Source organism: Ylistrum balloti, unplaced genomic scaffold (assembly GCF_031769215.1).
Source record: "Ylistrum balloti isolate Yb309-2 unplaced genomic scaffold, AGI_CSIRO_Ybal_v1 Utg370208, whole genome shotgun sequence".
Lineage (NCBI taxonomy): Eukaryota > Metazoa > Mollusca > Bivalvia > Pectinida > Pectinidae > Ylistrum > Ylistrum balloti.
The window spans coordinates 919478-947041 of record NW_026782179.1 but is presented as its reverse complement, the minus strand read 5'-3'; the positions used below and the strand labels follow the sequence as shown (position 1 = coordinate 947041).

General features: G+C 34.7%; 1 protein-coding gene and 1 pseudogene across 1 annotated transcript in view; both read right to left on the bottom strand.

Moving 5' to 3' along the window:
• Nucleotides 1-23: 23 nt before the first annotated feature.
• LOC132551634 (acetylcholine receptor subunit alpha-1-B-like) lies at nt 24-1318 on the bottom strand (annotated as a pseudogene).
• A 2388-nt stretch (nt 1319-3706) lies between these two features.
• The window catches only part of LOC132551633 (LLGL scribble cell polarity complex component 2-like), a 92255-nt gene continuing 68397 nt past the window's right edge, over nt 3707-27564 (bottom strand). Inside the window, exons 22-42 of the mRNA XM_060215810.1 lie at nt 24481-24627; nt 24178-24250; nt 22988-23071; nt 22544-22670; nt 18156-18207; nt 17643-17821; nt 17044-17261; nt 16759-16826; nt 15752-15905; nt 14957-15285; nt 14341-14429; nt 13461-13590; nt 13052-13230; nt 12474-12754; nt 11987-12092; nt 11749-11869; nt 11095-11346; nt 10556-10693; nt 9273-9433; nt 8653-8699; nt 3707-6785 (exon numbers count right to left, since the gene is read on the bottom strand). Coding sequence (XP_060071793.1) covers nt 6663-6785; nt 8653-8699; nt 9273-9433; nt 10556-10693; nt 11095-11346; nt 11749-11869; nt 11987-12092; nt 12474-12754; nt 13052-13230; nt 13461-13590; nt 14341-14429; nt 14957-15285; nt 15752-15905; nt 16759-16826; nt 17044-17261; nt 17643-17821; nt 18156-18207; nt 22544-22670; nt 22988-23071; nt 24178-24250; nt 24481-24627 — 3058 coding nt within the window. The 3' untranslated portion in view covers nt 3707-6662. The remainder of the gene's footprint in view (nt 6786-8652; nt 8700-9272; nt 9434-10555; nt 10694-11094; nt 11347-11748; nt 11870-11986; nt 12093-12473; nt 12755-13051; nt 13231-13460; nt 13591-14340; nt 14430-14956; nt 15286-15751; nt 15906-16758; nt 16827-17043; nt 17262-17642; nt 17822-18155; nt 18208-22543; nt 22671-22987; nt 23072-24177; nt 24251-24480; nt 24628-27564) is intronic.

Below are 27564 nucleotides of genomic sequence, written 5' to 3'. Positions count from 1 at the left end.
ATCTTAACGTTCTTCTTTTTTTTTTATTTCAGACTGTTTAACCTACATTGACATTGATGAAGTATGATATGGTGGTAACAACAGTGATGAATAAAAACAGAAAGAAGTAAAATGTATCGACCATCTTCGCTACCATATGCCAGGTGACTACTTCCGGTTGGTTTTGAGATCTTATGGGTATATTGTCTGCTGAAGGTTTCTCTTCCATTTGTGATACAGGTAATATACTTGTGTAAAATAAGTCATTTATCTTTTCAGGTGATTCCAGTTCCATAGATTGCGTCCTCATTTTGTCTGACATATTGCTTGTTTTGCTACTGGTATCGGCGGATTCGCAAGGTTGGTCGTTGGCGTTTACCTTTTTGCCTCTGAAAACGTTTTGAATGCTCATATACATTTTCCTCAACAGTCCAGAAACCGGTTCATCGTCATCATTTTTGTTGTACATCCTTATTTGAAATATATCCATCGTTACTATGACCACGCTGATTCCAACCAATGAGAGTAAGTAATATGAAATATAAGACATGGGCTGTGACGATGCAGGCATTCGGTCACTCACCACCGTCATATACACAGTGAAGGCCAGTAACACGGTGATGCTATACGACGCCCGTTCTCCTGAGTTAAATGGTAAAATAAAAACGAACGGATTCACAAGGGCCAACATGATGACTGGTATCACAACACTCACTAAGAAATTCAAGTGACGCCTTTCTATAGTTATATAATAAACTGCCATGTCAAATGATTGCGACAAATGTTCTGTTCGTGATTTAATCACATCCCACTCGCTGTTGAGAGTAAAATATGAGAATCGAACAGTTCGAGAGAGGAGGTTCAGCTTCAACAGTCTGGAAGAATATCCCCACGCGCTTAAATGCATCCCACATGTTTGTTGATCAAATGGATATTTATAAACATCTGGTGAACAAGTTGCCTGCAGTAAATTACCAGGCGCCCAGGTAACATTCCCATCAGATGTCACGACGACTTTAAAATGCTTGTTAGAAATAGGAAGAAATGAATCTGCTATGTTACATAAAAACATCGTGGGAAGCCAAACCTTATTCTGTGGAAGAGTTAAAAATGTTGTGTTCCCATATAAAGTAGAATCCCATACCAGACTTTCATCACGCCAAGAAATGTACAGGATGACAACCATCGATATTATCCCTGCGACTTCATCGAAATCATTGATGGAGACGAGATCCAGGTCAATGTTGACATTGACAGCTTTGGATTGGTCCTCTACAGGTCGGATATCTTTGGAATAGTTTTGAAACAAATCTTGTAGTAATAATTTAGTATATCTCATTGTGGCTGCGTTCGCAACGTTGCTGCACAGAACCGTGACAATCAGAATTAATAACATATTCATCTCCTGTAAATCCATGGCTGTTTACTCCTCGGAAGTGACACATTCAGGTAGTCTCACTAATATTTGAATGCTTGGCTGTCACCTGAAAACATCACTTTTAATAAGCGTTTGGGTCGGATTGTACTAGCAATGAACAAACAACACTAAGTGCAAATATAACCAATATTTACTTAACATTTTGCATAATTTTAACCATAATTAGATACTTTGTCTACATTTCTGATCAATACTTTCATTCGCAATAACTGCAATTATTTATGAAGCAATACAATAAAGGTAGTGTGTATAATGGTATGAAGTGTGGATCAGACAAAGTTAGTCATAATATGTTTGATGAATATGATAACATAATTGATATTGGTAGTACTTATGCTCAATGATTAGCTATCACATTATGATTATTTACGTAGGAGTTATCGACTATTTAGATAGTGAATTCTGTTTTCATTTGCTAAATAATAACACATTAAGACCAATAATGGCATCTCACGTCACTGTTTTCCACTTTTGTTGTGGTATTGATCTTTCCAACTCGTGTCAATCACAGAGACTTGGCAATAATTCCCAAGCCATAGACCACAAATCTGTATTATACTCGTATAGTCACTATATACTATTTATACATGTATATGTTCTGTAGGTTGTGAATTAGTGCCGAGTCCCTGTGGTGTCAATCATTGTCGTTTTTGTGTATATCATTTACTAAGAATATCGATGATATTCTTTGTTCTCGTTGAATAACAGTGATACTTTATCGAGTGTGGTGGACACTGATATTTTTAAACGGCTGCGTTGCACTAATGGAAAAAAGGAAAATTTCCATCCAACGAAATGAAATATAACTTCCAATTTTCAGAAAATACAGAGTGCATTAGAATTCTATTTATTACTTTTTACCTAACTATTCAATGATGCCAGTTTGAATTAGCTCAGCTGCCCATTATGACTGCCACGCCTGATTGTTTTGTCATCAAATAATTCAAAGTAAATATGCAGCGCGTAACTCAATAATGATTCAGATTTTCCAGGATCAATATATTCTCCTATTACAAGCCCATAGTTCTTGCACGAAGAAAATGCTTTCTTGGGATTGCTTAGCAGTGTTGGGTGTCAAAGGTCAAGGTCACTTTTATTGTAGATGAAATTGTGAATATGCTGCTAAAAACACATCATATAATAATATGTTATTTGTGATTTCAATTATCATTCGAGTGTTTGCAGTCAAAGGTAAAGGTCACCAATATTACAAATAGAAAATCACGTTCTGAATATCTCCAGTTCTGTTTTGGCCGATTACACTCACGTTTTACATTTCTTCACTGAAAGTGTTTGCTTTTCAATTTCACAGCTCAAAGTGCAATGTTACTATCATTATAAACAGAACTGGGACTACGCTGTCAAGAACATACCGCATATTACGATGTAGGCATTCTTTGTTTCCATTTTGAAGCAATATGACCGAAATCAAATGAGAAGGTTCCCAGCTACATGTCAAAGTCACCAGGCCAAATGTCAAGGTCAAAGTTTGAAAAGTTTATTTATGAATATTTTGCTATAACATCGAATGGTAAGTTGACTACCTACAAGTTAAGGTCACATGGTAAAAATGTGACTATCAAACTTGGTTTACATGAAATAATGTGTCGACATTAAGTAAAATTTACTTATTGTGAATGTTTTGTTATAAATCTTACGAAACAAAGTTGACCAGAATTAAACGCCAAAGAACAAGATCGAATTTCAATGTCAACATGTTCAAATAAAGTCTTACTTTTATCTATAGCATCATGTAACCAGTTATGTTATATAATGAATCACAGATGATTTGAAGTAATTAAGTTACTGTCACTATGGAGCAGATGTATATAAGGGTTGGTAAAGACCGCAAACTTCTCTCATTACACAATTACTACTTTCAAAGCCATCAAACATACTGTACAGATAATTTATACTAAATCACGTCCTGCTACAATCATTTCATAATAAATCTTAATTGAACATATAGATGTCAAAACTCTTGAACTTTTTTGGCAACTTGAACGGGTGGGGCCGTGGCAACACCATTCCCTTTCACCTAACCGTCCGGGTTCGATTCCCTGCATGGACGCGAAAATGTACAGGGTCACCTGCTCGACCACAAGGATTTTAACCTAGTATTCCCAATTCCCTCCCACAGCAAGACCACTCGTGGGCTTCCAGCCGGCCCAACAAGAGTGATTAATATAAACTGGAAAACATGTTTCACAATTGTTGTACAATGATCATAAACTTGATTAATCAAGACAATTTTCGTTGATGTTTGACTATAGAAACAAAGAGTTTTGTGTTATGGTGGAATATTTTATTCGGCTTTCATCTTGATGGTTGTAATCAAAATAATGCCATTATACATTACAAGAATTATACACAATTCATTTACAACCAGTATGAGTGATTTTAATCAAATGCACAGACACTTACCATGTTACCAAACAATACAAGACTGATAGCAAGCACAGTAATGATACAAGATGGCAGTTAGTTACACTGGCATCGACAAGACTCTATGTTGTCTGATCATATAATTATGGTTTTACTATGAAATGGAGTTGGTGTAACCCACATCTGCTAGAACTCAGTCATCTGCAGCAGTTTTATCAAATAATCTATTCAACGGTTTAGACTTTTCTAAGCTATAAAAATGAAGATTTGATTTTTGAAAATATTCTGGTTTGCTTCTAGAATGATTTTCAATCATACACAATGTTTGAAGTTTTATAATATTCACACTTAAATCAAAGCCTTATAAGCAATCGTCCTCCAAAGTGATTGAAACATTATCAAAATCTGCTATTCTGGTAATACTATAACATGTATACACTAGTGAGAAAAATAAACCCTATTCCTTAAACCCTCAAAACAGAGGTATTATAACACAACTTTAACAAGCATATCTCCATCCTAAAACGGGACACGAACAGCGAGGCACAAGCATAATGTGTAAAATTGCATTTAACAATTGATAAGGCAAATAAATGGTATTTTACTGTAGAAACTGAACTTTTCATGTCTTGTTCAAACGACCAAACTTCTGTTATAGTACTGGTATAGAGTTAGCCCATGATTTCTCTATAACAACCCATTCCAACTTCAATATTTTTCTCTCTCTGATGGTTATCAGTATCTGAAATCTGATTTTGATCGTTTGATGTTTCTGAGATAAAATTTTACAACATTATTCCTTTTATAGATATATTTTAGACTCCTACATGAAAACTTCAGAGTCTACAGTGTTGAAATCACTTAAGCTTTGGATTAAAAAAAAAGTTCACAATAAGAGGAACACATCCAGAGATCATACAAATACAACCGTTCTATAGTAATATGGACAACGGAGCTCAGTTACCGCCGTCCCTGAGAAAAACCTGCCAATCACAACGACTTAAGTAAAATGTTTCTTCATTAATTACATTCTTTGACAATATTTTGTGCTAATTGACTACCATCAAACAGTATTATGCCTAAAATATCCACATCTCAGTTCAGACATCAAAACATCACAACCATTTTAGCCCTTCCATAACTATCTGAACACATAGAGATTGATCTTACCTAAACCAGAGTTCATTAAGTCTACTGTTAGTAATTTATACTATTTACAATTTTATACCACATATAAATGAATAAGTTTTAGCTCACTAAACTGTATTATGAAATTACGCTCTTTACACATACTTTTATTTATCCCAATTATACAAATCTTTCTTTTTAATTTTAAAAATCGATTTTAAATTCACTTCAAACTTTTGTAGTTTTGCATCAACTGAAAAAGAACAAAACTGTTTTTTAAATATGTACCTTGTATGAATCAAGTCCAAAAGTCAGGTATAGATGTATTGTCACAAGTCATGGACAACGAGTGACTTGTAACAGCAAAACTTTTTCATTTAAAACATGTAGAGATCTATTGTTAGTTAATATTCTTAAATTTGTTTTTGATAAAGTAAGAATATTGCTTTTAACATATACTTATTAGCACAGAATTCAATATTCTATATAAACTATCACATTTTATCTAAAACTGTACAAACTTCTACACAAACACATATAACACACTGTTTAGTTACTATGTCTTATGAAAACGATTTTGGAAGTAATATTTAAAAACACATGAATATAACAGAATAGTTTCACTCTTTGAACTGTATCTAGCATCACTTTCATGAAAATCTCCAACTTCAGGAAACTTCGGTTTCATGTTTTCGTTTTAATTGGAAATGCATTGCTGGACATACAGGGGAAATCTCAAAACTGTTTTGTAAAATAAAGAAGCCAGTTATTAAACATAATTACCCAAATAATATATACTAAAACAAATATTCTAAATAGCATTTATTTTTCTGTTTGAACCATGCAATGGGGCATTGCTTGTGCTGCCTAATCCTGGACTCAAGATTTCACAGGATTATCATTGACTTGAATTGCACTATTTCACATACAAATACATAAAATACAGAGAGCAATAATCAAAGAAGCTTGAAAAAAATTGTATAAAATAAAAATTTGCATAAGTTACAATTATTTGTGATCAATTTGGAATACTTACAAAAACCTTACAAAAACACATATGAAAACGGAAGCTGTCTACATCCCTGACTACTGACGGATATATATTTATAACACAGCAACAGTACTGCTTATCACCATAGTAACGAAACAAGAAGATCTTAATAAACATTCAAGTAATAATTTAAGGTTGGTTAAATGAGTGTATGGATATGAAATATCTTACATCTGGCTGTTTTTATCTTTATTTTACAGATAATTCCATTCAGATCCAAGAAACATACGAAGATAATGCATACCACACCATCCTACTTAAAGCTGTATTGGTAAAGGTGAGCAATGTCAATTTCTGATGTTATTAAGATAATGCATGCTGTCATTTAATCTCAAGTAATGTGTAAACTTCATTAATGCCCACTTATTCTAATAGAGAAATTTAATTGTACGTCCATGTCATAAATTAGTGGTGACATTACCGGTCACCAGCTGATCAGTGGTTTGCAAGTTTTTCTTATCATTCAATCTAACAGACTTTCATCTATGACAGCATGTCTTTTGAAGAATTTCATCTGAAATCATTGTCCTGTTCCAGTCCTCTAATAGACAAGATCATGAGATATGCCCAGACTATCAGTGCTGCAGAATACTGTAAAAGCGCCTGCTCTCTTGGTCCCAGCTGCCCTGATACCAAACACCTCACTCACAGAAGAGTATTGCAAAGGAGGGACAACTCTAATTAACTTGCAACTGCAGTGTCCACAATGGTATCAGCTTCCTGTGCCACTTTCTTGGCGATTACTGTTTCGTCTACATCTTCAGTTATCTTCAGTTCCTTCAACTTATCTGAAGTATCATTCTCCTGCAATAACAATGTATGTATTTTTTTAAACGATTTTAACATATAAGTTATGCAAAATAGTCACACATTGATATTGGTTACTGTATGTGCATTTGGGGGTGACCATTGAAGTGTCTTCAGTAGCATTCCCTTATGACACCCTTTCCATAAACAACTAAGCTAGCACGCTCTCACACACCTCCTTCAGTAATGGTGAGCCAATGGACAGAAAGACAATGATATACGTAGGAAAAGTATGAAACACAAATCATAAAACATTTGGATGATGTTTAATAACACAATGACCATTTTATAAAAACTACAACGTGCTTTATCATGATGCTCTCTAAACAAACATACTTTCTGAATGTGTAAAAGCTTTTTCAAACAATCTACTTCAATTTATATTACGAAAGACTTGCATAAAAAAGTTAATTAAATCTTTTGTTTTTAGAAATCTATTGGTAACTACAAGATAAATATTGGGTTAAACAAAGTCAGGTTGATAACATCATTAGAATTAGTAATTTTATAAACTAGACATGGATAAGAATATATATAGTTACTTTTACAAAGTTACAATGTATGTGCTATATACAAGGGGATGAGAAATATTAATATCTTATGCAAAATCAGGTATAATGAACATGTGTATGTATCCATGTATACATATACAGTCAAACTTCTATGATTCGAACTTGGTTGATTAAAATTTCTTGATGCATCAAAGTTTTTGTCTGGTCCAAAATTTTATTCCTATATATTACTACCAACTTACTACCCTTTTGTGAATCAAAATTTTATCAATTGAAATTTTCAATATATCAATTTTTTTTCACAGACCAATAGCTATGATAACATTGTCATGAATACCTTGTGATTCAAATAAAACATTTACCTGTACAGTTTCACATTTCACACAATTTAACAAAGAGAGCTACCTGACAATGGGATAAGCAACAACACACTATCATTGGCTCTGTGTTGCAAGGTTAATTGCATATTTAAAAGCCATAATATTTAATAAAAAATAATGGGGTGTTGTGTGATGTTCATTGCCACCATTTAGGTAATGCCATATAGTTGGGTCTAATTTAGGAAATTGTGCTACATTTTATTTCATTTAATATTGATCTGCAAAGCACACACTGTGTGATTGAAGGCACCAATCTAAGCGTAAGCATGCAGTGTCAATTTAAAGTTGTTTTTATTTTCTCATAATGAAAATGTTTGTTTTGAAATAAAAATACATCTTTTCATTTATACTTCTGTTTTGGTATATTTGGTGTGTTTATTCAGGTAGAAATATTGTGTCATCAACTATAAATATCGATACAACCCACCACAAAGTCTCTATATATCAAGGTTTTTTTGTAAGTCCCTTGAACTTCGAAACATAGAAGTTTGACTGTATATACACAATATCCGGGTCATGCACATTTTCAGGTATTCCTTTTGGAAAATCTGTCAAACTTTTTTCACTTAATATATAAACAAAGGCTAAAGATCTATCTGAACTATTGGTTGTGTTAAACCTTCTGAACAAATACAGTTCCCAAATCTGTTTCCCTCATCAAGACTTAATGAAGTTCATACCTGGTACCAAAATATTTTACCTGATTTCTCAAAACAATCAGTTGAAAAGTGAATCAACACTAATTCTAAATGAACTCAAAAGAAAAAATCAAAAACATGACAGTGTAAGTTTGGAATTAAAAATGAAAGTAAGACAATATAGGGAGAGAAATGAAGAAAAGACAGAATGTTAAAATGAGATAATGTTAATCACAGTACCACCACCACAAAAAAACACTCGCGGCACCAGACAGCGCAGTGATTAGTGCTATGTTGGGATGTCATAAGAGAAAGTACAACGGACGCCTCTCACCTCCACAACTGGCTGTGTCGCCTTGGTGTCGTCGTCTATGTTATTTACTGTAGGTAAAAATGTCATTTCATGGCAATTTATTTGCTGTAGGAATTTTCATTTTACCATAATTATCCTACAATAAGCCCTGATGGTGAACACAAAACCTCAGGGGCAGGACTTATAGAACAGTGTAATTCAATGAAACATTAATTAACATGAGGCTTAGCTTATTACAAGGCTTATTGCTGGACAAATACGGTAATAGATTGAATTTTCCAGGTTTTCTTATTTCATGGATTCATATGAAAACAAAGATGTTACAAAAATCCTAATTAACATTTTTTGACCTGCAATGCCTTTCTATCAACTAATATTAACAATGTGCATCTTGAAATAATGATTATCTGACAGAGTAAGAAAATTGCTTGGATTAAATAATACTTCATGAATACTAAGTATATTTGTAATATTTCAATCTTCACTTACACAAAATTAAAATGAAAACTTAACAAATTTCTTTGTCAAACTGATTTAAACTATTTTAAAACTGAAGTAACACATTTCCTATGAATACATCAAATAAATTATATATAAAACAACTATACTTCATTCCTCTCACAATAGACAGTACTACATACCTTGTGTGGTAATTGCCTCTGTCGTTGACGATGACACTGTAGTGACAGTCTCCATGACGGAGGAGGCTGTTTGTGATACCTCAGCCACTGTTGTGGTCGTTGTCTGGACAACGGTATTGGACTGGACCTCTGTGGTCACCTCACTGGAAATTGTCTCCATACTGCAATTGAAGGTCAAAAAAAGGTCATAATCAATGAAACACTTCATAAAGCTTCACAATCTATGCTATTTACCAATCTCATTCATACAGATATCATCTTTAAAACAATAATTCCAAATAAAGACAATGTACAAAGTCAATGACTAGAGATTTCACAAGACCAACACTTGAGTACCATGTATTATTAGTACTGTTAAACATTTCTTCTGGTTTATGAGTATTTTCACTCCGCACAAAACAAAAAAAATGTACAATAGTTCTGTAGAGTAGTATTTCCAGCACCTTAAGTTTTGATATTACTGATATAGAAAAATATATCTGAGACATTATACGAGACCAGAATATAGGTTATTCCAAATTAATGTGAGAGAGGTGGTATTTATTAGGGAAAATCTTGCATTTTATGATAAAGGCGATGTGGTATAAATCTTAAGCAACTATTAGCATTTCCTTTAAGTGTGGTTCTGGAGGAAGATGTAACATTATGTGCTTACACATCTATATATATTTAACTCAAAAATATTATTTCAATCAGCCAAAATATATAGAATAGTACTTATTGTTTTCATAGCATTGCTGCTCAAAATACACAGAAACACTTTTAAGGATTTTACTTAAATCAGAGAGAAAACTTTCATGAATATTAGTGTAAGTAATCCAAGCGAGTTCAGCAGTAAGATGAAAAAGCTTAATGTAAATTCCTATTTCTGGAAAGAACAGCATAACACAATAAGCAAAAGACACAAAAAAACTAAGAGAAATGACAGGTGGTTATGTAGGATTTTAGTGACAAAGCTTTTCTATGCATAATACAGTAACAAAAGCATGTGTCAGGATGGAAACTGTTATACAGACACTTCGGGAAGACACATTTATATTCTGTCCTCAGAATATCAGAAACATGAAGAAATACACAAAAAGCAACCAAACAGTAACAAATGAATTCAGAATAAACTTAACAGAAGTACTGTGAAGCTGACTGATACTAGCCAAGAACTGTTCAAAGATTTTCATGCAGATTAACTCTTCAGAAATAGTAAATGAACTGCAGAAGACACGAAAGTCATTGAGCCCACAAACATTCCCAGTGTAAAAGTTAGTGGTTAGTAGTGATATACTAACACTTGGATACTGTCTTGAGTTATCTCCCCTTCTAGTGTTGTATCTGCCCGCGAGTCATTCATCAGCTGAGAATCACTAAGAGCCTCAGCGATATCCCCACTGTTGTACTGCTGTTGACTCGCTAGGTTCTCGCCCTCGCTACAACACCACAAAACACAAGTCACCTTATGGTCCTTCAAAATACTATGTCCTTTTTCACCATGGCAAATCACACCAACCTTTTGAAATTTAAGACCACTTCCAAACAATATTGTTTACAAGAATTTTCCTTCCAGAGGCCTTAATATGATTGCATATCAACAGTGTTATCTCTGAATTTGTGCTATAATTCAATGTAGAGAACCATGAATGTCCTGATTACATAAAGCAACATGAGCTGTTTATGAAAGTGTACAGTTTGTAATGATCAAAATACCTACCTTTCTTTTCAAGTCTATACAGACAGCATAAGCATGTGTTGTATAATTACGACCTTTTTTTTTTTAAGTTGTCACAAATCAATCAATCATTCATTCTGAGTAAGAAAACAAATAACCTACCCTTGTTTTTCCTCTTCCTGTGTTTGACCCTCATCAGCACCCTCTGTTGCAGCCTCAGCCACAGGGGTGGCCTCTACAACTGGCTCAGGTTCTGGTTCCGGTTCTGGCTCAGGTCTCATGCCTTCCTTCAGTTCCACAACACAGTTAGAATCTGTCACATACCGTGATGACAGAGTGACACGGATATATTCTGACGGAGAGTTCAGGAAAAAGCCCTGGCCTTGTTTTGTAAAGGTAAAGGACGAGATACCACTGCAACAAAACCATCCATGTTTTTATAGAGTACTACATTAACAGCTTTGCAAGATGTTCAGTTAAAACAGAAAAAAAAATTTCATTTCTTTTGAAAAGGATACTTAAAAAGATTTTTTTTTATAGGACATGGTCCAATATTGACTGATCAATAAAGCACAACCTCATTCTCATAGAATTATGTTTGACAAACTTCCATAAATAGCATTAAACATGGACTTTAACATCAGAATCTTAAATACATTTGAGGTAGTCAAAGTTGACTAAGCATAAAGTTACATTGAAATCTCCCATAAGAAATGAAGCTGCTTCAGTTATAACATTCACTTGAACAGGAAACAATTGGAAAGACATTGGTGACCCAATCCCCAGCCTCCCACCCCTGCCGAGATCATCTCTTACTTGATGTCTTCTCTACGTAGGGCCGAAGCCATTAATTGTTCCCGCAGTGTCATGATTGAGTACACACTCAGATCACCTTGGTTACTAAGGCAAGCAATGTCATTCTCTGTGTAATTTTCATCTGAAATGTAAAATTACAAACTTCAGTACATTTGTATGTGATGTATTCATCCATTGAGAAATCTTGATAAAAAATAATGACAAGGAAATTTAGCAGAAAAATATCAATTTAACTGACCACTTTTGCTTCTAAATGTGACAAAAGCAACTTTGCGGATTCTGGAGCCGTGAAGAGCAGTAAGTTTGAACTTCCATCTTGCCTTCAGCTGGGGTAGTGAAAATATCTACAAACAGCAAAACACATAGGTAAGTACATATGTACATATAGGTAATGCATATAATACAATTATGAAATTTCAGCATATATAGATAAATTACTGAATTGTAAACATATCATCAATCCATCCAAATGTTTACTACTATTTCTCAATTACCATTCACAAACGCTAGATAAATGGTATGCATTCTTAATATACTGGTATAATCACATCTAAAAAATGACAGTTATAGTGTGAACAAATTTCCCCACAGCAAGAGATTTATCTCTCTGATAAAATTTGTATGCAAGATTTCAACGACTACCACCTAGCTACCTTCACGACATCATTCATTACGATGCGTATGATTTATTATAGCCAGACCCCTCACTAATTTTTTCTACATACCTTGAGCTGCTCTTCGGAGCAAATAACTACGGAATGCTGTCCTGACATTTCTGGAGCTTTGGCTCGCTCATGTTGGACCTCAAGTGGATCAGGAAGGGTTCGGGCACGGCTATCAACCACACCGATTGAAATTACCGGTGCCTTGTGACGTAGCTTTATTTCTTTAGCAAGTAGCGATGCAACATCTGTTTCTGACCTTTTCTCTGTTGGTACATTTATGCTGTAGATGTAGACATGTCCACCATTTGTACCAACCCAAAGTGAAGGAGTGTTTCCAGCACCTATAACAAAAAAATTCAGCTTTCATTACATTCTAAAGTTAGATAATTTTTTAAATAAATAGAACTCAATCAGGGAATTTTTTAAAATACTTTTACTGGTGTAAATAAAAGGAAATGGAACAGAAAAGAATTCTAATCTGCGAATTTTATCAAAAATTTTCACCGATGGAAATAAACAGAAATGGGCGAGAGGTGAATCATCTTTGTCATTCAATATCAAACTGTTGAGGGCTGTTCTCATGAAAGACTGCTCTGTTTCTAACTTCTTAAGTAGAAGAAAGATCGACCCTAACTTACCTTGTGTGATGAATGTATCTGCAAAGTACAGACATCTAACCATTGATGCCATGGAATCCTCTGTGCTGCGAGCTTCTACAGCTCGTTCCACTGGGCGAGGTTCAGGTGATGCTGCTGGGGATGTCCGACTGGTAGCGCCCTCTGCTGGGGTCTCCTCTATACCAGTGGTCTTTTCCTCACTATAAAGTCAAAGCATGCCACATATATGCTTTATCATGTCAAGTTGTAATATATTGATGTTGACAATGAAGAAATAAAACAGTAGATCTAATTTAAGCAGCAGTCTAAAAATAAATGCTCTCAAGAACACTTAACTGCAAAAATTAGGGAACGGTGCATTTTCAAGAATGTGCTATGAATTTTGAATAAAAAAGCCTTTTTCTTATAAAGCAACAGGAACGATACTTACGTTTTCTCATCTTTCTTTACTTTTTCTCGTCTCTGTGAACGTCCCCGTCGCAGCTTACGGAATGATTCTCTCAAGGATTTCTTCAGGGATTTCCTCCTTGACATAGGCGTATCTGATGTTCCACTCATATCTGTAAAATAAGTTTATCACTGATGTTATGATCCAAATATGTAGTCTTTGAGTAAAGTGCATGTCCTAATGGAGGAAACATGAAACATATTCATAACTGCCGACGTAAATCCACTTTAAGCAAATTGCTGTTACAACAGGTTGTTACCTAATTCAACATCATGCTAGGGGTCTGCCTCATGTTACAGGGCAACTACAATCAAATACCTTTCTCAAACAGATACGGCAGCACAGGACAGCCACTGATGTCAGCATTCTGTGAAACACACACTGTTCAGAAAGGGACCCTTACACGGAGTAAACGCAATTTTTCTAGTAGTCCAGACAAAAACAGGAGTGAGAAGTCATCTGATTTGAATTGTGTTCTGCCTGATAATTTGATTAAATCTACCTTTTCCTGTCATGCCATAGCTAATTATCAAAGATATATACATCTATTTATTTTTCAGTTTTCCTTTGTAACTTTTACAACTTGAATCTATATTAAAATAAGGGGCAATATAACATAATACCAAACTTTACGGCAACATCCTAAGGTTCTTTACACAATACTGTATACATTTTAATCCACGAAAGCAGTAATGTTTTCCACTGTTAAACTTCACCTATCATGACCATACCCATCTCCTCTCACACACTACTTATTTTGTAACCTGTTTTCATTTGGCTCATGTTACAGCTCAAAAAATTCGAGAATAAAACAAGTAAAACATTGATATTACAGTAGTTTAATGACAGCAACAAGACCAACCTGTGGGATTAAGGGTACAGCGAACTAACACTTCCTTCTTCTGGGCATAATCAAACAGACCAAAGCCATGGGCTGTACCAGCGGCTACTCTGTAACATACAAAAACATCTAAAATACATAAAAGGTTACAGGTGTTCCTTAATGCCTTGATACTATGGAATGTCAGACAGGTATTTGAGACGGTGATTTTGATTCCGTCAACCAGTTCGAGTATAAATCGTAACAATTGAAAATCAACTTTCTACTCTTTCCACAATTCGAAAACAGAAAGTTGAACAAGTTTCTCAGTGAAATACTAATTCAACACGCCATTCAGGTTCCTAAGATTCTAAGATTACTGTCCTGCCACTTAACCACTTTCAGTTTTTCTAACGCCAGGGTTTTCCATAATTTTGTTAGTAGTAGGCTGTGTAGTGAAAGTAGGAGGCTGGCCTGCACATTATTACGGAACTGGATTGGTGTAGGCGGCCAAATGATCAAAGTAGCCGGTCAAATTGGCTGGCGACCGGCTCTTATGGAAAACCCTGTAACACCAACACTAATCTGAATAGATTTCAATGCAATGACAAGAGGTTCCCTAAACAAATGATCCTGTGTTATATGATCTAACACTTACAGCTGCCATTCAGAGTTAAATGCAAGAGCGGTACATGCAGCCGGTGGGTACACCTGCATCACACTTGTGGGTTGGAATCCTGACGCAAACTTGATGTCTCCCTCCCGTTGTGGTAGCGCTTCATGACCCTTCCACACGAAACTGTCACGATCGTTCACAACATTGACCTTCACTGTTTCTACCTCCTGTTCTCGATCTTCACGCTCCATTTGTAAGATGACCACTTGACCAGCTGTTCCTGCAATAACCAGTGTCTCGCTGAGTGGACAAAGGGAGATTTTCTGGATGCCAAGTCTCGGATCATCACTAAATGGATCGTAGCTTCCAACCTTGTAAATGAAATTGTCAGATTTATTAACAATAATTTACCACCAATATTGAAATGTTATATTTACATGTTATACTATTCTAACAACGATATCGTAATACTTAATGAATAAACATTTTACACTTCCAACAGAATTTAAATAAGAAAACTTTACATTTCCAAGCAAGTCCCAGTAAGCCAATTAATTTAAACAAAATTAACAAATAATTCAAGATATTTTCATTACAGCCATAGAATATACCTCCACAGCATGTACCTAACATAATTATCAAGCAATGTTAATATGTGACTGCAAAATGCCTCTTGTCACATATTGATTTTTGACAAATATTTGATATGTCAAACTGCTTTCCAGTTAGCAAAGCTCTGTGCATCAGGATTTTTAAAACTCCATTAAACTCCAAAATTCCACAAAACCCACAGCAATTTGAATCTTACTATACCCCAAGTGTCAGAACTGAACTTACCTTTCTAAAGGGAGGCCACTCCTCCTCAACTTCACCATTGCTGTCGCCACTTGTATGGATGTCTACATTAAATATGCTAGAGGTTGACAGCTTGTACAACAACTTCATGGAAGTACCTGATGCATCCCAGAATTTTACTGTTCCATCTTCATGACTGAAAATCAATGGTGGAATGAAAGGTGGTGCAAACAACTTAACTGAAAGGTCAAGGATGAAATCATCAGTTTGTTGTTATTTGATAAGATGAAAGATTGACTGTCCCTCAGATGACCTAAAGTGTTTGTGTGCAGTAGGGATAAAAAAGCATCTTGACAATCTGACAGTCAACTCAACACTTTTATTCCATTACTGAATAATGAATTTCATTGCAGGGCTCTCACACCCCATTTTGGGACTGGGGCCTGGGACCCTTAGAATTGGGAAAAATAGCGACGTTTTCCTTAGAATTGGGGAAAACTTGGGGTCTAAATTGGGAAAAAAAGATACCATTTTGCATTGGGAATATTCGGCCCCAAATCTGGCAGATCAAGAACCCTGCATTGAGTAATTTGTCCTCTTAGCTTGACCAAGGTAGCAAGACATTTTCAAGAACTTGCTAACAGTTTTCAATCTTTGTGTAAGAGATAAACATCTTAACCACATAGTAATGGTAACATCATTACATCATATCTAATTTACAAATAACCTTAACTTACTGCGAAATGGTTAAAACCACCAAGAACACTCCAACACCTGCAGACATGTTGGGATATATTGCATTATCCAAATTCTAACCTACCTAAAACCATAATTTTTATTTCATAAATTTCCTCTTGATAAAATACAAGTACAAACATGCTGGTCATGATCTAATTTGCATAATAATCTTAAGACTAGCAGTTACAGACAACTATACATACTTACGGGTAAATGTGGGATTCAAACAATACTAGCAAATTATGCATGTTATACAGCTACCTACACAAACTTAACATTGAACAATTCATCAAATATTTCAGTAAACTTACCCAGTCAGCATCAAGTCTTTAGTTGACCCTTCTGCTCCTTCAAGTTTACCTCCATTTATAGGCCAGTCCTAAACAATTCAACAATTAGAAGTTATAAACCAAGTCATAATCGTAAACTAAACATAAAACTTAATTAGGCAGAAATTACAAAGTATTGATGGCAAATACCATGGCAAGAAAAAAAAATACATTTTTAAATATTTTTTTTTTTTTTAATTTTGAAATAAACAATTGAAATTTGTTGAACTTTTTTTCCCTGTGTATTCATTAATCTGCATGACTCACTCTCTTTGACAAGCCATCCATCTGAGCTTCTCCTGCATCCAAAATTTTCTGCCAGAGCTGATTGGGGATGTTGCCAATATGTTGAGAACAGGTAATGGCAGAACAGTGCAAGCTGTTCATGTAAGGCAGACGGAATGTTGGCCAGTTGTTCGAGTCAAGGTCAATAAGGACAATCTCCTCCTCGGCCAGTACAACCAATGTGTGGGGCTCATCGTTCTCTGTAATATGATGTTTGGTCTTGTTGTAAGGCAGAGAATAAGAAAAACTCTGATTTTATTTCACTTTTCTCTGAAGGTTATAGAGAAGCCTTGCCAGAAAAAATTTATAACAAGAAGGATGTTCACCAGTTGGTATGATATAGGAATAAATATATACAGATATAACTACGTAAACCAGTCAACTGTTGTCAAACTTAACATACAAATTAAACTTCTTATTTAACAATACAGTTTATAAGTCAAAAAACCAAAGCATAACGCAATGTTACGACATGGAAATCAGACATATAATTTGATCAACAAAAAATGAACAGTGCAGAAATATGCACTCTACAAATTGTGTCCATTCTAACCAATTCCTACTAAAACTGCACTTCTTACCATCCCTTTCCTCGCTGGTATCATTTTCATCAGCCCGTGTCAGAGTAACAAAGTCCACCACCTTGGACGTGAAGTCAAACACAATGTGGTTGTTTGAATTCTCCTGCATCACACTGATGGTGTGACGGTCTCCATAGCTAGCCCTTGGCATACCACCAGAGAATATGATGAACGGGTCACTGAAAATGTAAACAGCAAGACTCTCATTAACACTGAATTAACGGGAAGGTTTAGCTAAGGATTGATATTAAAAATAAAACAGAAATTTCATTTTTGCAAAAAAAAAAATGGTTTTTCCCCTGGGCAGGGTAGATATTACCAGAGAAAACCCTTTGGAATGATCAGAAATGAAAATTGTCCATTCATAAAATTATTTGGAAGAGAGAAACACTTTGGCATACGAGATGCAGTTAACCAGCATTGATGACTCCAGAGCTATCTCGACCTGGTGAGGGTTGATCAATCTTGTACAGCTATAATACGTTGTTGATTTATTGCTGTGCTTATGCTTACCTCTTCGCTGTTTTCCAGCAGATCTTGCTGATGGCTTTGCATGGGAAAGGACCTGTGAAAAGTTAAAAAACAAAAATTAAGAAATCTGATCTTTCAGATTAAATTTCAGATTTAATTGACCAACATAAAACCCTCAAACTTTAAGTAAGGAATGGGCTCATAATAGTACAAAAAAAATCTACTGTAATGGGTTGTATTCTTAGAAAGCATGGACTTATTGGAGATAATATGGTATCAATTTTTTTTTAATTTACTGCTGTAAAAAAACAATTTACACCCCATATTTACCCTACAGTAACACCAGGGGCATACCTCTGTCTCTAAATCAGATAATAGGGCTTGTTAGAGGACAATGATATAGCATTTGTTTGTAGTCTGACAAACAGCATGGGCTTATTGTTAGGTAAATATGGTAGCTTACAGTTGAGTGTCTATAAATAGTTTTACACAAAGTTTTCCATACATAATTTTATCTGCAAGTCTTTGATTATCAGCCTAAGTTTAAAAATTCATCTACTTCCCAGCAAGGTATGTATTAAAATACCCAGTTTTTCCTACTTATTTCACATGGAAGACATTTGTTCTGAATGTAAATTGAAATGTTACACTAATGAATAAAACAGCTTTTTATAAGATAAAACATAATCCACTCTAATCATGTGTTGAAGTTTAAATAGACATACAGAAATCTGTTGCCACATTTCCTTTTTTTTATATAAAATCAATACTTCTCACACAGGAATAGACATTTTGTAATGTTGTTTTAGCACTCTCCATGGAAAGGCTATGTAACTTGTGTAACAACTGGCTGCCACTGCTGGGCAGTGACAGCAGGCAGTGATATTCTAGGTAACAACTGTCTACTTTGCTAGTTTGCTCAGCTTACAAGTATTATAAATGGATACGCATGAACATTTTTGTCCTTGAACTGGTCTACTGTTATAAAGTATAATTATCAAATAGGAAAAACATCCTGATATGAATATCCCTCTTAACATTACAATTACTTAAAGAAAATTACTACCCAGGTGTAATATATAACAGATTTTCGTGTCATAATATCAAGGGGTCATATTCAACAGGTTTAAGTGTCTTAACATCCAGGAGTTTTAAGTTTTGTAACTTCAATTTTTTTAACTTAAATAAAACCCAACATATGTATGTAATTTCTCCTCTACATGATGCCTACACGGCAATCTAAGTCACTTAACAATGCTCTTTCTCTAGTATTATAATATTTTTAGTCAGCTCTACAGCACTGAATCAGAAATCTAGCTTGCATGTCAGTCAGTAGTTAGTATCTAATGACCCGTCAATCTCTATAACAGACAGATACCACTGTTACACATGTCTCCCGTATCACAGACAACTTATTTCACATTCCAGTGGTCTTTATTTCATTAAGACAACAACAATCTTTTTTCGTAAATAAAGCCATGGCTGGATCCTTTAAAAAGTTACTGTTATCGCAACTGTCATTGGACTGGGTATCCAGCACAAGACAGCCAACCTGGAATCAGTCCCTGTCAATTAAACCTCTGTTCTATATCCCTGTCAGTCAATCCTACTGGTGTCAATTTCAGCTTTTTTGTCATTGTTAGTAAATCTGCGCTATGTCATTTTACATATTACATAAGAAACCTTGTTAACCAACTACCAATACTCGGAGTAATCTCACGCATCATGTCACACCCTAATGCAATCAGCAAAATCTGGTACTTTCAACTTAAAGGTTTTTTTACTAGCCCTAGGGGTAATGTTAATATCTAAATAACACCGCACTCTGACGCTCTGGTCTGTGTTAATTTAACACTTACACTGTTTCAGAATGCAGCATCAAAACACTGAGTCATACACTTAGAATATTCTACAGCATTTATCTTGATTCTGAAACACCTGTTAGTCATGACATTACACCACTATCATCAATATATCTTAATCTTTTCTAACTTTAAATCAAGCTCTCTTCATCCACTCTTTTAATTTCTTTATCATGAAATATGAAATCAATAGATTATCTGATTTGAAAACAGGATCACAAATCCAATTGTTAAACACATTTCAGTTCAAGCATTCTAAATAATCAGATATTGTTCTAACTTGATGTTGAATTTCATTTAAATTCCAAGATCAAATTATGGAATTGATCTGCTAAAAAATCAGTCACTTGAAGATAATTACATTCAAATTTTCCAATTCAGCTGTTTTTGGAATGCAGTACCAATTAAAATGCAAACAAATAACTTCAAGTACAGAACGGTTAAAGGAAAGAAATCACTTGATATCTTCTTCACATATTCTTGAGAATTTTGCCTGATTATGAAATAAATCTAATTAGGAATGGGAACCATAATCGACCTCACAAGGCCCTTGAAAAAAGGCCTGATGTACACTAAAGCATGGCTCATACTGATGAATCAGTTATTCCCTTTTCTTACAATACTTAAAGATGAAAAATTTAACTTAATTTATAAAACCAAATTCTATCAGTGTTTTTGTTGTACTTATTGTACTACACTGAAAGACATAATGAAGCCTCATCCTGTTAGCGTGCTTAATGCCATTACTGGAAATTTTTTCCTGGCTGATTAAAATCAATTACTATCAAAGAAATATTCTCTTTTCAAAAAGTCATGCCCACCCACTGGACAAAAAATTACAAAAGACTGAGTATCATCTGAACAGGAAGAATATTGCCTACAAAACAACATATGTTTAACATCTAAAGGTATGGGGATTTAAACAAGACAGGGTGTCAGTCAAGCATGTCCACAAGGCAGTCTACCTCTGTTCAGGTGAGCCAGTGTCTTGTTCTACACCTGTCATCAACCTAATAATGTATAAAGCCAAACTATATCTAACTTCAAGCAATACAAGGAGGTTTAATACCACAGGTATCTTTTTTTCATTTCCAGATCCCAGCAATACAGAGAAGGTAGATACTGCAGGGATTTCCCTGCACTTCCAGACCCCAGCAATACAGGGAAGGGCAAATACTGCAGGGATTTCCCTGCACTTCCAGATCCCAGCAATACAGAGAAGGGCAAATACTGCAGGGATTTCCCTGCACTTCCAGATCCCAGCAATACAGAGAAGGGCAAATATTGCAGGGATTTCCCTGCACTTCCAGATCCTAGCAATACAGAGAGGGTAGGCACTTCCAGATCCTAGCAAAACAGAGAGGGTAGATACTGCAGGGATTTCCCTGCACTTCCAGATCCTAGCAATACAGAGAGGGTAGATACTGCTGGGATTTCCCTGCACTTCCAGATCCCAGCAATACAGGGAGGGTAGATACTGCAGGGATTTCCCTGCACTTCCAGATCCTAGCAATACAGAGAGGGTAGATACTGCAGGGATTTCCCTGCACTTCCAGATCCCAGCAATACAGGGAAGGGCAAATATTGCAGGGATTTCCCTGCACTTCCAGACCCCAGCAATACAGGGAAGGTAGATATTGCAGGGACTTCCCTAAATTTCCAGATCCCAGCAATACAGGGAAGGGCAAATATTCAAGGATTTCCCTGCACTTCCAGACCCCAGTGATACAGGGAAGATATATACTGCAGGGATTTCCCTACATTTTCAGACCCTAGTAATATAGGGAAGGTTGATACTGCAGGAATTTCTCTGTATTTCCAGACCCTAGCAATACAGGGACAGTAGATACTGCAGGGATTTCCCTGCACTTTCAGATCCTAGCAATACGGAGAGGGTAGATACTGCAGGGATTTCCTTATATTCCTATTACTGCCGGGAACAAACATGAACTAGTTATACAAATCCAGATAAGATATAAATATATATTGTTGTAGACAACATTTAAGAAGAAACATGGTAAGAATAATTTTATTTGCATTGCTTTGTGTTAATATATTCACTGTTTATGAATGTTTAAACTGAAATCAGTTATAATACCCTTGTGCGTGTAACCAATGAGCCAAAGGTATTTGCAATAAAAAAGGTCAGCGTATGTCGTGGGATTTATGCAAACAAGGATGACTCAGACATCCATTTATCTGCTCCATTCATTTGCATCTATTGTCACATATGGATTTCAATTCAGCACTTTTATTACAAACTACAGATGGCTATAAAGTACGGTAGAAACAAGTGTTACACCTTTGCATAAATACTTTAAATTACCATAATTCTCAACAGAGCTTGAAATAATGTAAAACCAATCAAGACATGACAGTAAGAATGTTGGATGTCTGTGTTAAATTATGTAAAACTTGTTTATAATGTTTGTAAAAAAAAATCTTACTAAGGGCTGAAATTCTTCACTTTTTTAAAACTATTTTTCAAATGGGGCTCTACACCCAGTCCTCCTATAAGCAAAATATTGTATGTTTGGAGTTACTTGTCTGTTGAGGTGTAAAACTTACCGTAGGGAGTCAGAGCCGGTTCCTTGGGTTCTGAGGAGTCTGTGGACTTCCACTTGATATAGCTACCATCTATGTGAGCACTAATAAACTCTGACCCATTTCGGTGCCATGCTACAGACTCTAATTGCTATAAATGTACAAAAACAAGATCTGATGATCAAATGACTGTCACTTACATTTAACATCAATGTGATATTAATTCTGACTAATGAAAGAACAATTTCACATGAAAGAGACAAGTTACAAAAAATACTAGGTATATAAAAATATCTTAGTTTGGAACAAAACTGAGGAGACTTATGTCCTAAATACAAAGAAATAAACTAGTAAGTAGTTTAAATTGACTCCAGCTGGGTGATATGAGGGATAACTAGAATAGAGTATGGACAGTTAGGAGTAAATAATAAGTATAGTAAGTTAAGAAATGTTTGGCTAGTAACCCACCTGTGTAGCATTGTAGGTCTGGTCAGCATTACATTCTTTGTTGTCCCATAGCACAATCAACCCTCTGTTGTAGCCGATCAAGAACTGTTAAAATAAAATCATCTAACTGACAGTAACTGTTGTGTTTATTGTGAAAAGCACTTCTGCTCAACTAATTACCTCAAGTAGATTACTTATCTATGATATAATGATAATGTCCCTTCAATAATCTTGCAATGCAAGGCATTTTAAACAATAGACTTATCATCAACTTGACTACTCAAACTAAATAATGGGCACATAAAATCTTGGAAAAGCAAAGATTTTTTTTCATAATTTTTTCGTATTTCATAAATGTATGATAAAAATGAGATAATAATGCTAAATATGTTCAAGAGAATGGACCTACATTTATGCTTTATATTTATTTTACGATGCGTGATAATTTTCTGGTACTACGAGTGAATTCTTCGGTTTATAAAACACTCAGAAACATAGAGCCCAACACCAAAATTATCATTACCACTTAAAAGTGTTTCTGTATCAGTTATCTGTAACAGTGTAATTCCTGGAATCATTCACTGCTCGATTCAATCAGAATTCCTGACATCACAAAAGTATTGTCCTGAAATTTTGTTTGTATTTGGGATTGCGTTACAGCTAGCATGAGATAATTATTTTTTATGAGAGACACACACACCAACATTTCCAAACCAAACGAACGGGGATGGAATCCTACAGGAAATAACTCCGGACTGTTTATTTTTGAGTTGGCATTATGTGATATGTTGCTTTAGGGATTGTTTTGTTGACAACAGTGTGTATCAATACCTGTTGATACCGGGGTAATGAAACAAACACGTAAGACCCCTAACCTCCTGCCCATGATGATGGCCTTACAATAATGTTTGCTGGTCTGATTACAGATCAATATTAAAATTTTACACTACTGCAGGGAATGGGGAATAAAATTACACATCTAAGCATTTACAAACTAAATAATTTTTTTCACGACAAGCGGAATAAAATTATGCAGTTAAGCATAACAGAATTAAATCAATCGAAATTTTTATCACATGCAGATGGAAATTCCGGTGAAATATTTGATCATCATTTGTATGCCTTGGTAATTCATCACTGGAGTTTATGGATTATTATGTACAAGCTGTTAATAGACAAGAACAATGTTTGCTTTAAAATGATTATCTTACCTTGTCGGGATTAGTGGGATGGTTAGCAATTGTTTCCACTGCGCCAGGATTGACTTTGAAATCATCCGGTACACTGCAAATAGGAATATTTGGAAATTAACAAATTCAGATTAACTTTTACAAATTAATTACAAGAATTTTGGAAAACATTTATTGTAAAAACATCTTTCAAAATCTAAAATCTTACAACAAATGGTAAATTGCAGACTCTAGCTGTACAGCTCAGATCAACCATTACTTTATCAACTATAAACAGGCAAAACGTCTTAAAGTACCAATGTTCACTGAAGATTGTTCACTTACTTTTGCATGACAACATCTTGGTAGACAATCTGCTCCATAAGTTTGAATGTTTGTAGATCTAGCATGTAAATGTTGCCCTCTTCTGTCCCAATCAACAAACACTTTCCGTCTTTTGTCACACAACATACTGATATGTTCTTGGGTTTCCTATAAAACAAAGATAAATAAACCTTAGTATATTTTAATCTTCAAAAAACAATGCATGAAACTAGACTTTTTCCAAAGAAATCAACAAAATAAAACACTAGAAGCACACAGTTATACAATAAGATACAAATGTTGTGCGTTTTGATGTAAACTTACCAAATGCTTAGTATTCAATGTTTCCAAACACTGTTCTCAAAAGAAAAATCTTGGGACAAATATTGTAAAAGTTCTACAAATCAAATCCTATTTAATTCATTTGATTTTGAACCAAAGTCACCACCTGGCCTGCTCTTCAGTCAATCTTCATGTAAGTCGCAAGTACTGTGCTCAAAGAATTCTGACAGGACTAACAGAATTTCTTTAAAAACAATTTAATTTCTTCACGGAAGTCGCAAGTACTGTACTGATGGGACTAACAGAATTTCTTAAAATAATCAAATTTTACATTATGGACCAAAATTTGTTCTTTTTGCATAAAAGTTGAAAAAGAATCAAGAATATAAATTCCAGATTGACCACTATTCAGTAAATATACCTATATCATATTCTTTATTGTTACACAAATGAACTACATAATATTGGAACATCGACAAATTAAGACAATGAAATGACCTCACTAAGGTTGTGATGTAACAACGGAGATCACAGCTATACAGCTGAAATTATTTCAAGTCTGATACAGGAATGTCTGTTTTCTAAATTGTATGCTTGAAAATAAAAATTCTGTGATAAAAAGGATTTTAAATTTGTTTGTATTTCAGATGTAATTAGTGAAACATGTTTTTCCTGTTTCAGCTTTAGATTCTGGAATAAAAAATTCTTATGATTCGTTACATTAATCACAAACATATCTAATGGAAACTGAAGTTATACGGACTCAACAAATATATTCACCCATAAAAGCTTCTTAAGTAATAAAACACAACAGCATCCAGATATAAGATATTAAACACAGCCTTAAGGTCTTTACACTGGATGGGAAGGGCATTTCCAAGTACTATCAAGTTACGCAGATGTACTCTTTAGATAGGTCAAATATATATGTATATCAACTCGGATAGCGGTTTATAGTCTTTAATAACAAAGTCTCCTTCAGGTATCTGAAACAATACCATCAATATAGTTTTATAAATGGACAATGTTTACAGTGTGGAAAACACAATGAGACACTAACCAGCATGATAACAGTGCTCCAATGACACAACCACATCAGACTGGTTTGTAGATATGTCATTCACAAATACTTCACTCATAAATACTTCACTCAAGTGCAGACAACTGATGTTGAATCATTGATGTAATTAGGCCTTAAAAGCCGTCTTCCTGTATGAAACAGTCTACTGTGTGCTTCTGTTATTGTACGATACAAAAATAGGATTTACTAGTTTGACATCATCCCTGCATAGACAAATACTAAATAAAATTGATCAAACAGGCATCAGGTCTACTGAGTGCTATATATGGACGAATGGAGACAAGGAACACATGTCTGACTTCTATGATATAAACAATGCCCGTTCCCAGGGAGATGTTACAAAATATATCACAGTTATAAGGATCATGTAGACTATATGCTGCAGAGTACAGAAACATACGGATTATTTTGGACCTAAGTGAAAAGACCTCTACAGATGCTGTCTACAAACATCTACACAGTTATAGAAGTCTACAAACATTTATACAATTATTCAACATGCTAAGTCCAACATACACATTAATGAAGAAAAACAAGATTCATTGATTTTTCACAGCATCAACTTTCTCTGCCGTCTACGATAAACATAATTGTTCACTATTCATTTACAAGATCTACTGCAATGTAATCAATTATTGAAATGTTGTTGGTTGATCCCATCACAGAGGACAGTTACTTAACCATGTCTGTAGGAAAGATTTAACGAATGAGTAGAGCCAACTCGGAGAAAGCGATTGATTTTTTTTTTTACTAGCTACCATATACACAAAATAGGTTGATAATCTGGTGCTGAGAATTGTGTATACCTAACAGGAAATTAATCACAAGATTACCTGGGGATGTTGGCCATTAGATATTTATGGTGATGAGACCCAATAAATACAAGTCTTATAAAATCAATGACGAACAGGTCAAAGGAATACAAATCCACATTTATTTTCTGTTACCTAACAAGATAAAAAATTCTGAAATTTAATTAATTAATAATAAGAAATTAATTACTTGATACGGACATGATGGGACAAAATTACAAAGGACATTCAATTCCTTCCTCCCTTCAAAAAAATTGCAAGAGTAGAGGGAAGTGGAGGGAGGTCATAAAAAAGGGCATGGATATAGTTGGTAGGAAAATCTTATACTTCTCATGTTTTCAGTAACATCATGAATCACTGATTGTGTACTTGTGTTATCATATCCCATGTCTTAAAACTTTACGGAAATATTTTGTAAGTTAAGGTATAAGGTTACCAAACACTGATTTCTTTTTATGATTTCAGACTTTGTTTTACACAGCCTGTGTACATTCTTGTACAAGTGGAGAATATCAAGTTCTTAAAGAACACTACTCAAAGTGCATCAGTAAAGACATTTTATACCTATGCTGTCACCAATGTAGACACAAAGATCAACAGCAGATTAAAAACATTGGAGCTGCCAGTAAGTAGAGACTGGTAACATCAGCTGATATAAAGGAAACTGTGATTATCTATATCATATTTCATATATTTTCAGTACAAAGCAGGAACTTTCTTCAGATTTCTAGTCCCTTACAGTCTATAACCAATTGTAAATGGATGAAAAGTCAAACTTAATGACAGTGAATAATTGGTATTGGGATCAAACAGACTGATGGTAGTACTACTGATGATTGATGTAATATTTGCACTGAAAAACCTCATTTATTTATAGTTTCCTGGCTGCAAATATCCTCAATGAGACAATTTTGGGCGATGAAAAGTAAT